At 45.8% G+C, this 12,780-nt stretch overlaps 1 protein-coding gene across 12 annotated transcripts in view; it reads left to right on the top strand.

Moving 5' to 3' along the window:
- The window catches only part of CACNA1C (calcium voltage-gated channel subunit alpha1 C), a 786,403-nt gene that overhangs the window by 553,567 nt on the left and 220,056 nt on the right, over positions 1-12,780 (top strand). For all 12 annotated transcript variants that reach the window (XM_066258219.1, XM_066258227.1, XM_066258220.1 and 9 more), the window contains one exon: positions 5,154-5,350. In XM_066258219.1, coding sequence (XP_066114316.1) covers positions 5,154-5,350 — 197 coding nt within the window. The remainder of the gene's footprint in view (positions 1-5,153; positions 5,351-12,780) is intronic.

Below are 12,780 nucleotides of genomic sequence, written 5' to 3'. Positions count from 1 at the left end.
AAATGAAGTATTCATATTCAGAAACCAAAATGGATAACCTGATCTGGCTGATCTGACTTCATTGGCTATATTGGGTATGTGCAAGGTCACTGCCTCATGGCCACAGTCCCTAACAAACAAACAGAAGACTCTAAAACTAGATCACAGACTCACCCAATTATTTTTATATTTTTTGATAGAGTGTCTGATAGACTATTTTTCTTTTACTCTAGAGAGAATTTCCAAATTATGTGGGTCATAATTATATAAAATAAACTATCGTGTTAAAAAACAAAAACAAAAGCTTTCTAATATTGAAATAAACAGGTCCTGCCTTTAGCTAAAATTCTGAGGTCTAAGCCTTGCTTAAAGAAATACCAAATAATGCACTGAATAGTATTTTCCCTTTAAATTCAAATTCCTCCTTATGTTCAGAGACCTAAGACCTGAGCCCCAACCCAATAAATTTGTTAATTGTGTGGCTTTGTTTAAGATCATTCAAAGTCCTGCTTAAGAGCTGACTGTAGTATGTCTAAAGTTTATGCAGTTGTATTGATGTGATCAATGACCCATTTGACCCAAACTCCTCAGGTAGTCACTGGGCTGTTGAGTCTCAAAGACCCCTATCAATTCAGCCATGAGTGATAGTGTGGCTCTCCCCAACAGCATGCTAAATGGGGAAGAGTGAAATGGTGAAGTCCCACCATAGAACCAAAGATGGCAGTCCTGCCTTGTAGCCCAATGTCAGGGCTCTGTTTAGCAAAGGGGCACTATTCCCAAACTGCACAGGGATTCTATCATCCTGCTGGGAAAATAGCAAAGTCTGTTTTCTACTGGTTGGCAAGGTCCTCTAAGGGCCTGTGCTAGCAAGCAACTCTGAACGTTGGTCGGAAGTCACTGGGCTTCGTCAAGGCCTTCAGTAGCCTCATGTGGCAAGGAAATGGTGAGCGTGGCAGACAAGGGAGATGCAGGATAGGACACTCGGCTCCATGCCACAGCTGGACCGTCTGGTGAAACGGCCCCCGCAGGCCTGCAAGAAGTTTTAGTGACCTCCCTGCTTTGAGAATAAAGACCAGAACTGGCCTCACCCACTGCAGTGGCCAATTTAGGGCCATATTATTGTCCATCCTTGATAGTAAACAGGACCAGGAAAAGTACCCAAGACGTCTCCTACATCCTCCCAGGAGACATATCAGATTATTTATATGGCGGGTTTTACCTTTACCCTGCAAGTTTGGAAGGGAAGATGGCTCTCGTCATGGAAATGACATCAGCCCTGGGAGCCAGGTCATCAGAGGACAGATACCCAGAACATGCTCCAGAGAGGGGAGCCCCACCAGCTCCACAGGAGGGTGAGCTCACGTTGGTGTGGAACCAGACTCCCTGCTGGGAAGAGGGAGCAAGGATACGTCGCTGCAGGAACCTTGCCTCTCAATCCTGCAGCCAGAAGCTCCCGTATCTCCTCCTTCCTGAGCCCTCCGTCTGATGACAGTCCAGGGACCACTCCAGCGTGACGCAGCTGTCACCAGGGCTTCCTCCTCCCACATAGTGACTAATACTGAGCAGGAGGGAAAATTCACAGTAACCTGGACACACGTGATGCAGCCAGAGGAGAAAACCAACAACCCGCCGTCTTTGAAACCAATCCCATTTGTTTTGGAGGGTTTTATACCGCCTTTGGAACTGGTGATATTTTCAAGTTTCAGACTTGGGATAGAATTACTATATTTTCTGCGATCCCATGAAAGTGCTTGTGAACCCTCATTAGACTTTTTAATGGAGTTTACGTCAAATTCTTCTTTTTAGACTTTGAGATTATTTCTCAGACTGAACTTTACGTGCTTGTGAATTTTAGAACCCATTGGATTCTGAGCAATGTTTTCTATAGAATCTATAAAGAAAGATCTGGAGCTGGCCAGGGGAGCTATAGTCGCCTCGAGAGGCAGTTCCCTGGAGAGGTGGCCTCGGAGGGCCACCTGAGGCACCTGGAAGGTGCCTTCCTCATTCCTCCACAAATACAGCACCATATGCTGGTACCTTTTGTTTCTGGTTGTCCCATCTGTTTGATGGTACTCCGAGCCAGGTCACTCTGAATGGCTCTCCAAAGCATAATAATTACTCCTGAGACTGGCAAAGAATGAGCTGGCCGAAACCAAGAAAGCAAAACACTTTCCTTCTATTCACTCCTTAAAATTAGTCCTAAAACAGTAATTGATTTTGTTGTTGGTATTTCTCCTTGGAACCCCTACCTGGCACTCTCCCAGGATTCTCATGTTCTTGTTGGTATTATTGATTGCATTTCTAAAAATCTCCCCTAATCTGGCCCTCGTTATTTTACTGGAAACTTATTTTGGACTTTCCAGAATGTCTCTACCTCTCTTTACCCACATGGCTTTGTTCCTTCTTGCCCATCCTGTTCCCTCAGTCCCCGCTGGATCTTCGTGACTCTGCAGAGGAAAAGCAGCACACTCTTCCACTGGAGCTGATTTCCCCTCACCCTGCCCCCACCCCCGGTACATGTCACAGAACCTGCTGGTTTTGTGTTCACATTTTTAAGTGTTCCTGTTAGTGCTTTTTATAGAAACTTATTTTTACCAGATCATCACTGCTCCTTAATTGTTCCCAAATCATTTTTTTTATTGCTGTTCAAGACATTAAAATAGCAGAGTGGCCCTTGAGCCTTTAGATAATCTTTCTAAATCTCCTTTATTAATGAGATTATTTCCCCTTCATGCTATTTTCTTTCCAACATATATTTGCAAAGCTGCCAAAATGTGCTTTTCTTCTTTGAGGATATACTCAGAACTCACGTTGCCATCCTTCGTGGTTTTCTTATTTCTGCTCATTTCAGGAACTGAAAATACAGGGGAAGCTGTCAGGTTAGCAGTCTCCATGCAAAGGTTAATAGCATCCTTATTGTACTAGAAAGCAAAACAGGGAGAAGAAAGATGCAAATTTTCCCTCTATTTTTTTTTCTCCTTTGCATCTCATCTTTCATGTTATTCTAGCACTTTCATAACAGAGACGGAACATGCCATTCTAGAAAGCCATCAGTAGAATGAGCAAGACTACAACAGAGTTTATCGTCCATTTTATTCTTGGTTTTCCAGTCTCTCAACTCTCAATTTTTTAGGTATTTATTGTTTTCTTTAAATTCTTTAGGTTTGGTTTTCACTTTTTAGTTTCCCTTCTTTTATAGCCTCCCCCTTGTTTAAGTTCATATCCACATCTCCAACGATTTTAAATTTTCAAGTCACAAAAAAATGGACTCAAGTTCAGCTCCATGAAAGGAGCCATCCTGGGGGCCAGCCTCTGGGGCTAGGAAGTGGTGCCATGTTCTCGGGCAGCTCAGGAACCAGCGGTGCAGACGTTTACACCTTGGTCATTGCATGAAGGTCCACATACAGGAAGCACCAGGCCGAGCATAGTCTAGGAAGCGTCACTATCACATTAGCCCAAACCTGGGAACAATCCAAATGTCCGTCAGCTGGTGAATGGATAAACAGACAACAAAATGTACATGTAGTTATGAAGTTTCTAGAAAGGCAAAGTGATACAAGATGGAGTGCAAGTCAGGGTGACAGGACAGGAGCAGGGACTGACTGCCAACAGTCAGCCAGGAATTCTGGGGGAAGATGGCTATACAACTTATATATATTTACTAAAAATAATTGAGTTGTACATTTATACTCACGGATTGTAAGAAATGTAAATTATATTTCAATAAAGCTGTTAAGAGAGAGAGAGAAGAAGGAAGCCAAGAAGACATCATTGGGCATATTTTTCCAGTCATACTGCTCAACTACATTCTCTCAAGAATTCGCTCCTAGTTGCGGATTAGTATTTCTCCCCCTGTCTTCCTTTGGGGAGTGAAGTTTCAAAGTGGAAGCCACTAAGTAAGAAGCAGCCAGCCAACCGTCTCCAACATGGACATGCTCAACCCTGTGATGGCTTCAATCCACATGAAACGAGAAAAGATTCTGGGTGACCTGTTATCTTTCAAGGAAGGGCTATGAGTCAGTTCTCTCTCTGGGGCCATGTGTTTCCTGTTGTTAGTGGACAATTGTGTTTGTCAAAACAGAGATTGATCCTGTTTATGACTGTGACTTTCTACCAGCATGAGACAAGGCCCTTAAGTTCATGAGTTTCTGTGAATTCCAGTGAGGGGGCAGGGGACAAGGCTGTCTCAGTATTTCTTTAATATTTTACCATCATAGAAATCCATCAAACCTTACTTCCATTTGCTATAATGGTCTCCACACCAACAATATAAACCTCATCTTCATTTATTGATTTCTTTTTAGCAGCTGTTCAAATATGAGGAATTAGTTCGTAGCCACAGATGTTAAACCATTTCCCAAAAAAGCACTGCCCGTACTGATCGAGTAGTCTCCCTGTCACCCGCTACCACTCCGTCTTGAGTCAGAAAATGATTGTTTTCTTCTGAAAGGTGGTACTGGCCAGCAAAGGACCGTGCTGCAAGGTTCCCCTGGACCTGCATAAAATATGGAGGGACTTGTGCTCGGGGCTGGAATGAACACACTACAGCTAATCCCTTCCCTACAGACAGAATCTACTTCCTCCTTCATCTGCATAAGTCTTCCGCTACAAAGCAACTTACACTCCGGCGATGTCTCCTGTTTCGGACCCTCGTATAGTCTCGGAGTGCTACTGGATAGGTCTGCTGGCTATGTGAGCATTCTTCCCATCAACCTGGCCTCTTTTAAAACTCTGATATTCCAATGAAAGTGCCTATATAAATTTTACCATCAAAATAAGGAAACATGGGCTTTCTATCCCTTCCCAGGATGTTTCACACTCAAAGCGGTTGCATCGTCATAAGTTTTTGATTGGGTCATTTGACTATGACACTGATAGGCTACAACAGAATGGGCAGCAGCCCTATTGTCTTTGAAATCCATCACTAGCTTTTAAATAGAGTTTTACAACAATTATTTGCAAGTGCTGATGTTCTAAATCCACAGCAGCCTGATATTTTGTTTAATTCACGTACGGAGAAGGAATGAAGACTTGTTCTGCATTACTGTTGCCGTGGTCCGTCTGTCTGTCCCACTAACTTTATCCGATCACTTTTCTCTCTGACTTCTCTGTTCTTTTTTCTCTGCCCCTCTGCCCTCCCCTGTGTTCCTCCTCCTCTCGCCTGGCCATTTGAGATGCTCCAGTAGAAGACGACCCCTCCCCTTGTGCACTGGAGACGGGCCACGGCCGGCAGTGCCAGAACGGCACTGTGTGCAGGCCCGGGTGGGACGGGCCCCGGCATGGCATCACCAACTTTGACAACTTCGCCTTCGCGATGCTGACGGTGTTCCAGTGCATCACCATGGAGGGCTGGACGGACGTGCTGTACTGGGTACGTAGCCTGCCCTGGGCAGGGGCAGCAGTCCAGAAGGACGATCATTAATTTTTAGGGCTAAAGAGAAAAGTCAGGCCCAATTTTCTAAAAGGAAGCCATTCGTACTGAACAGGGGGGTGTGATGGCATGCCCGTGTATTTTTATTTCTTATATTAATCTTTCCACATCCTGTTAGAATAGTTCAGACAAATGCATTGTTGCCACTGTTACTGCTAACAAAACACTCTGCTGCTTATGTGACACGTCTGTGGGCATAGTCCCTCTCACGTGTCACCCAGTCGGCGGTAAAACTTGTATCTGAAAGGTACCCTTTTTATTACCAGTAGCACCGCTACCTGGCCAGCTTCTGAGCCATTGAAGTGCCAGGTTTCTGTACAGCCTGTCCCACAGGCAAAATGTACACACCACATTTGAGCTGTTTCCATCCTGGCAGAGTTAAATCCATTATTTGTAAAAACTCCAGAAAACATAATTTGTTATAACATCTCCCATTTCAGCGTTAAATGATTTGCCAGGCCCAGTGCTGTTCTTTAACATTTGGTTGAAAAACGCTTGTTGCCGTTCTTGAAAATCACCACCTCACCTAGCGTTTCACACACAGTGTGAGTTGTGTGGCCCTCCTGAGAGCCGTGCGAGAGCCTGCCTGGGGAGCGGGGTCTGCAGACTGCGCAGGCAGAGCACGGCTGAGTGCCCGCCCGTCACCTGGAGCTGCCAGGTGGAAAGGCACTGATGCCACCAGGGCACCAGGGTGTTGACTACTTTCTGAATGAGAAGTTTTGTCGCGACACAGAGATGTGATACAGGGTAGTGTATCTTCTAAATTTTTTTAAATAAGCATTAGGCCCTATTGTTTCAAAAACCCTGTCTCCCCAGTGTTTATGTTGTGGTTGACAGGCTGAAACCCAGCATAGCTATGAAATTTGTACCTCTCTGCAAACGATGACTGACACTTGCCTGAGTGCCTTATACCTAGCAAACATATTGGGCATTCCGTGCTTGCTGGGGTGCTCCACAGTGCTGAAAATTTAGACCTGAGAGACGTCCAGTTCAGGTCAGCAGGAAAGCTCAGTCCAGGGAAGCACCATGAATCTCCAGTGAACTATGGTGGCACAGCTGGAGTCAGGCCCTGAAAGAGTCACTATGTACGATACTGTCAGAAACATCGAAAAACATTTCTTAGGCCCATGCTGAATAAGAACTTGTTTTAATTGGTTTGTACAAAGAGAAGAAATTGAACTTATACTTAGGCATATTTATTTTATTTAGCAACACTGATCAAATTCCCTGGTGGCCCTAACTGGTCCTTCTGCCTTGGGTGGGTCCCTCCCTCAGGCCAGCTGAGAACAGAAGCATCCTTCTGCAAACAGGCAGTTTCTGCCTATGGGCCATGAACATATGACTGTATGGAGCTGTGCTTTGGAGTCTCATCATGTGAGCTTCAAACTCAGGCCTTAAGTTGCTATGGAAACACTATCATGGCAGCAAATTGAGGGCAGGGTGGCAGTGGGTGGGTGGGCAGGTGGGGGGTTGAGGGGAACAGGCATAATTTACTTTGCTGCTACCCTGGTGTGTTTTTGTGATCTTCCTCCATCACCCTCCCCCCCAAGTCATTGATACTCCACCAGCCAGATGTGACCCAAAGAAATACTGTGGTAATGACAGTGGAGTAAGGAATGAGAACGAACACACAAATGTAACTACCAATTTTCAGCAGCTGTGCTGTGCTTCCTCCTGGGGGGGGGGGGGGGTGATAGAGCTCAGGCTGGAAATGGAAAAAGTGTCAGAGGTGAAGGAACATTCCCAGGCTCGTGGGACATGCTCGCTCTGATTTTCCCAGCACCTTTCTGAAATGGCCATGTTGAGTATGTGTGTGTGCGTGTGTGTTTATACACACACACCTAAAGTTGAAACAGAGCCCCGTGCTCAGATACTCATGATGGAAGCACCTCCCAGCCCAATGCTCCTGCTTTCAGACAATTTCTCTAATTGCTCTGACCTTTCTATGGCCATTTCTTCCTTCCTTCTTCCTCTCTCTCCCTCTTTCTCCCTCCCCTTGGAGTATTGCTCCTCCTTGCCTCTAGGCCTGTGTCTCTAAACCCCAGACTCTTAAATCTCACTGTGCTTTAGTATAACACATACCTTTCTAAAATAAAGATTCCGGGACTTCCCTCCAGGCCATTGGATTAGGAGCTCCAAAATTAGACCCCAGTATCTGCATTTTGAAAAAGTTCCCCAGGTGATTCTGATGCTTCAGCTGGTTTAAAAACCCCTAGAAGTCTAAACCATTGAATTCAAATGGTGCTGTTTAATGTCCTGGATTTGAATGAGTCTAGAGCAGGGGTCCCCAAACTTTTTACACAGGCGCCAGTTCACTGTCCCTCAGACCATTAGAGGGCCGGACTATAAAAAAAACTATGAACAAATCCCCATGCACACTGCACATATCTTACTTTAAAGTAAAAAAACAAAATGGGAACAAATACATTATTTAAAATAAAGAACAAGTAAATTTAAATCAACAAACTGACCAGTATTTCAATGGGAACTATGGGCCTGCTTTTGGCTAATGAGATGGTCAATGTGCTCCTCTCACTGACCACCAATGAAAGAGGTGCCCCTTCCAGAAGTGCAGCGGGGGCCGGATAAATGGCTAAGGGGACCACAATTTGGGGACCCCTGGTCTAGAGAGAGAGTTTCCATGGAAATTGGGAAAATAGGGTCTTCTACTCAGAAGAATGCTATTTCCCTTCAAGTCCAAGGGATAAGTCTAGAGGACGTGAGAAGGAACAAACCAGATTTTCAAGTATGGCAATGAATGGAAACCTCAGAGCTGGATTCATCTGAACCACCAGGCAGCCGATTAGAGCTTCCTAGGGAGAGAGTAGGTCATTGCAGCACTAAGGAAGCACTTGAGTGAATCACTAGGTATCACCTGGGGTAGAAGAAACTGCAAGTCACCAGGAGTGAATATAAACACCTGCCTCCTGCTGTGGAACGTATTTAGTCTATTACTCTTTTCCTCTGGTGTCCTTTCATCCTATTATGGTTTTAAAGAGTTAGTGGACTGAAAGTGAAATCAAACTTGATCAGGGAAGACTTAATACAGTGTGTCCGTCAAGTCATGGTACACTTTTGACCGGTCACAGGAAAGCAACAAAAGACAATAGAAATGTGAAATCTGCACCAAATAAAAGGAAAACTCTCCCAGTTTCATACCTATTCAGTGCAGTTTGATGTGGGCTCACACACAGATTTTTTAGGGCTCCTGAGGTAGCTATCCCGTATAGCCTATACAGACTTGTCACTGACTGATGGCCTGCCAGAACGGGGTTTCTCCACCAAACTGCCGGTTTCCTTCAACTGCTTATCCCACCGAGTAGTGTTATTCCTATGTGGTGGCGCTTCATTATAAACGCGCCGATATTCACGTTGCACTTTGGTCAACGATTCGAATTTAGCGAGCCACAGAACACACTGAACTTTCCTCTGTATCGTCCACATCTCGACTGGCATGGCTGTGGGCTGCTCTGCTGTATACACGGTGTTAGGTCATCATTTGCGCATGTGCACATGCTGCCACATCATCCTACAGAAACTGGGAGGGTTTTCCTTTTATTTGGTGCAGATTTCACATTTCTATCATCTTTTGTTGCTTTCCTGTGACAAGTCAAAAGTGCACCATAACTGTACGGACACACTGTATTTCCTCTGCTGTTAAACCTTTGGCCATCCGCTAGGTCAAGGCCCCAATTAGCTTAAAATATAATATGTCTTGGATATGGTGCTCTGTTCTAGAGGTCTCCAGAGGACAGGGTATGGGGATTTGGAAATAAAGACAAAACTCAGGTTCGGGATGTGATTTCCTTGGGAAATGGCTTCTTCAGCCGAAGCCTCTCCACTTACTCTCAGAACATCCACACCTCTTAGGAACTGGAGGGATTGGGGAAGGGGAGAAGGTGATCACACAGAAATGGCCAGCCTGTTTTAGGAGCAAGAGAGCACCAAGACAGGCAGGACTGGGGGGTGATATAGCATGACCCTTGGTTCCAGTTCTACTTTCAGGTACGTTTGGTTTTTAACCAAACCCTAGCCTTCTGCATATGGTTCGAGATTCCTTGTCTTACGTGGTTTAGCCATGTTCCTTCCTGACGCTGTAAGAGGCTGCTGGGTCAAGATGATGTGTAGTGTCCTCATGTCAGGGTCAGATTGAAACTCTGCACATTATCCCCTCCGAATTGTAGCCAGATCACAACTAAATAGATGAACATCAATCACTTACCTGTTCAGTGCTCACTTTGTGCCCAGCACTTGAAATAGCTCCATCCATGCCTATGTCCAACAGAATAAGATGGCCACTGAACTGGGGTTTGGAAGCCCCAGAGAAGGTCACATGGGAGAATTGTGTGAAAGGGAGGCAGCTGTTAGAGCAGGCACAGCACAAGAATATACTTTTCCAGGTTTTTAGGAATCCAGGTACCTGAATAATTAATTCTTCATCAAGAAGACTATGTTGACTTCAACTCCGCTCCCCCCAAAACCCTTCTGATCTAGGGCCCCCAAGAATATCATATACTGCATGGCACAGTAAAGAGCAGTCTGGTCTATGTTTTCATGGATTCATGCTTCTCCCCACCCGACCACTATCGGGGTCACCTTCTTCCCAACACTCATTGCCCTCCCCCGCATTGCTTTCTCCATGATCATTTCTTCCCCTGATTTAAACAATATTAGTAATTGAGCTTAAAAAGGAGATTAGAAAGAAAACTCAGTGAGAATTCATATAAAGGAAATACATTTAGAATCTCACACAGTGTCTCCTGTAGTATCTGGATTCGTTTTGGTTCAGCAGGAGACATTGGGAACAAAAGTGTAATGTTTTAACATTTCGTCAGTTAGCTGCCAACACTACACTTTGCCTTGTCATTTCCCTACATGTCTGAACATGCTGGGAAGATGTTTCTACCAATTCTCTCTCTCTTATGCACACGCACACGAACAGGACAACCACTCATCTCTGGTCTCAGTGCTGCTGAAATGTCTCTAGTTGATAACAAAGGCCTTTTGCATCCAAGCAGATTGTAAGGCAGGGTTTACCCTCTTTTTTTCTTTTTACCCCACTCCATTGTTTCTTCAAAAAGCCACCTCTTTCCACTATAGAATATAGAAAATGAGACTCCGAGGGCATCAGGAAAGCGGAAGGGTGGAGCTGAACTCTGTTGATGACCGAAGAGTATTCTTTGAAGAGCTGAGGGGAAGGCCTCAGATAACGCAGGAACAGAGCCCGGGCTCTTACAGGCACCCACATATGGGCAGTGGTCCCTGTATGTAGGACCCGGTGATCTTTAACTCTAACCTGCCTCCAACAGAGTGTTACCCACGTACCCAGCTTTAAACAGAATTTGTTATCTAAACTATAAACTTTTGGTTCATCAACACATCAAGAAAGAGATCAGCATCTCTCAAAGTTATTATTTACTTACTGGATTTTATTTTATTCATTTCACTGGGATTAGGTGGGTCTTAATTATTCAATAATTCAATTTAACAGACATTTATTGAGCATTGACTGTGCTCCTAGGACTGAGTGGGGCTGAGAGTGGGGCTGGTGGAGATGAGAGGAAGGCCTGATTGTAGGGGGTTTACGGTCTAATAGAAGAGACAGGGACAAAGAAGTGTGTCCTGCGCTAGAAGGCAGCACCCTCAGAGAGGGCAGGGAGCGTCCCTGTGGTGCTGTGGACAGAGGTGGGAGTTTGCTGGCCTGAGGCTGAACGAGTAGACAGCAGAAGGCTGCTCTGCCTGGAAGGCAGACTTTGTAGCAGTCCAGGAGACTGGAGCGAGCTGTTTCCAGTTCTCTCAAGAGATAGCTCGGCTTCCCAGAGTGCTGTCACCCAAGTGTTCTGAAGGCCACCTGCGGGGGTGCTGTCATGGGCGCCATACCCTCCCCCCCCCCCCCCCCCCCCGCTGGCTGCTCAGGACAGCAGGAATGGTTTCTTGGCTATGAGCCAGCTGTCCCGACATGGGTGTCACACCTGGAGCCACCATTCCACTCGCCACAGCTCCGAACCTCCCCCAGTATGTCAGGGCACGAACCCATCTGAGATAAGGGGTTTTTAAAAATAGGTTGTGGACGGAGCAGTTAATTTTGTTGGCTTGCCTCCCTTGGGGTTGGGAGCCCGTGGGTGTCTTTCCCACACAAACCAGGCTCTTACTGTGTTCCAAGGCATCGTGGGTTTCTGTGCAGAACATCAAGCACGTGCAGGGCTGGAAGGGAGTCAGGTGAGACATGTCTGCCTTGCTGCTCACTCAGTGACCCATGGGGGACACCCCGTGTCCCAGCAGGCAAGGTGACAAAAGGTGATGCGTACATGCATAGTCACAGACTTCTCAAGTCACTGCTCAGGGCACTGCCTTTTTTGGCAGCAGCAAATCCTGTTCTCTAAAGACACTCTGTAAAGTGCTGTGACTTTTATGGGTTTACACCTCTTGCCTTGGTTAACAAGTGACAGCCTCTCTTGGCACTCACTTGAACAATTCAGTGTTTTTAGATTCACAGCGCCTGTTCCGCGAACCTTATGGAGCGTGGAAATCAGCTAGGATTGAGAGCAGCCAGGGGAGGGGGAATGGGGTCAGGAGCTGGTCCTCCTATTTTTTCCTTATGAGGAAAAACATACATTGATTTAAGGTTAGAGTTCCCCTCAAGGAATTATATATTGGTTTCAGGGGGTGAACACACCATATCGACGTACAGAGACGCATTGTAGAATTGGGGACCTGAAATCTATATAATTATGTTAACTAGTGTCACCCTAGTAAATTCAATTTTAAAAAAGAAACAAAGAAAAAAACAGCAGGGTCTTATGTATTTTTTATTCAGTATTCCCTGTGTCTGGGGAAGTGAGGTGCGTTTCAGCAGAGGCGGGTCACTCTGATAATGTCACCCTGGAGGACAGTGCTGCAGGTGGGGATGGGGACAGTGAGACCTCGCAGCCTGCCTCCCCAGGAGAGTCAGGGAGCCGCTTTGTTACAGACGTCAGGAACAACTAGCTTTCATGGTTAGAGAGGAGCTATTCATTTTCACCTCTAAATAAGATTGTCAGCCATCTGGGTCACTTTTTGAAAACATGACTGTATTTATCCTTTCTCTTCTTAATAGCTCCATTCCAGCTAACTTAAGATACCAGTCGCATCCCTCCAAGCACTGCCCTACTTCAGAGTTACCCAGCACCGCATGCACTCTACCCAGTCTGCCCCCAAAAGTAGGTGGCCTAGAATAAAGAAGAGAAAGTACGGGGGAGGTGGGGAGACAGGGGACACTTTCCTCTCAGGCCAGAGCCGAGCAGACCAGGGAGCCCCCCTCTGGTGGCTGCGGAACACTGTTCACTAAGGGACTGATGGGGCCATAGGACCACCTTGGAAGCTTGTTAATC

This window comes from Saccopteryx bilineata, chromosome 2 (assembly GCF_036850765.1).
Source record: "Saccopteryx bilineata isolate mSacBil1 chromosome 2, mSacBil1_pri_phased_curated, whole genome shotgun sequence".
Lineage (NCBI taxonomy): Eukaryota > Metazoa > Chordata > Mammalia > Chiroptera > Emballonuridae > Saccopteryx > Saccopteryx bilineata.
The sequence above is the reverse complement of the archived record's forward strand: the minus strand, read 5'-3'. Positions and strand labels throughout refer to the sequence as shown.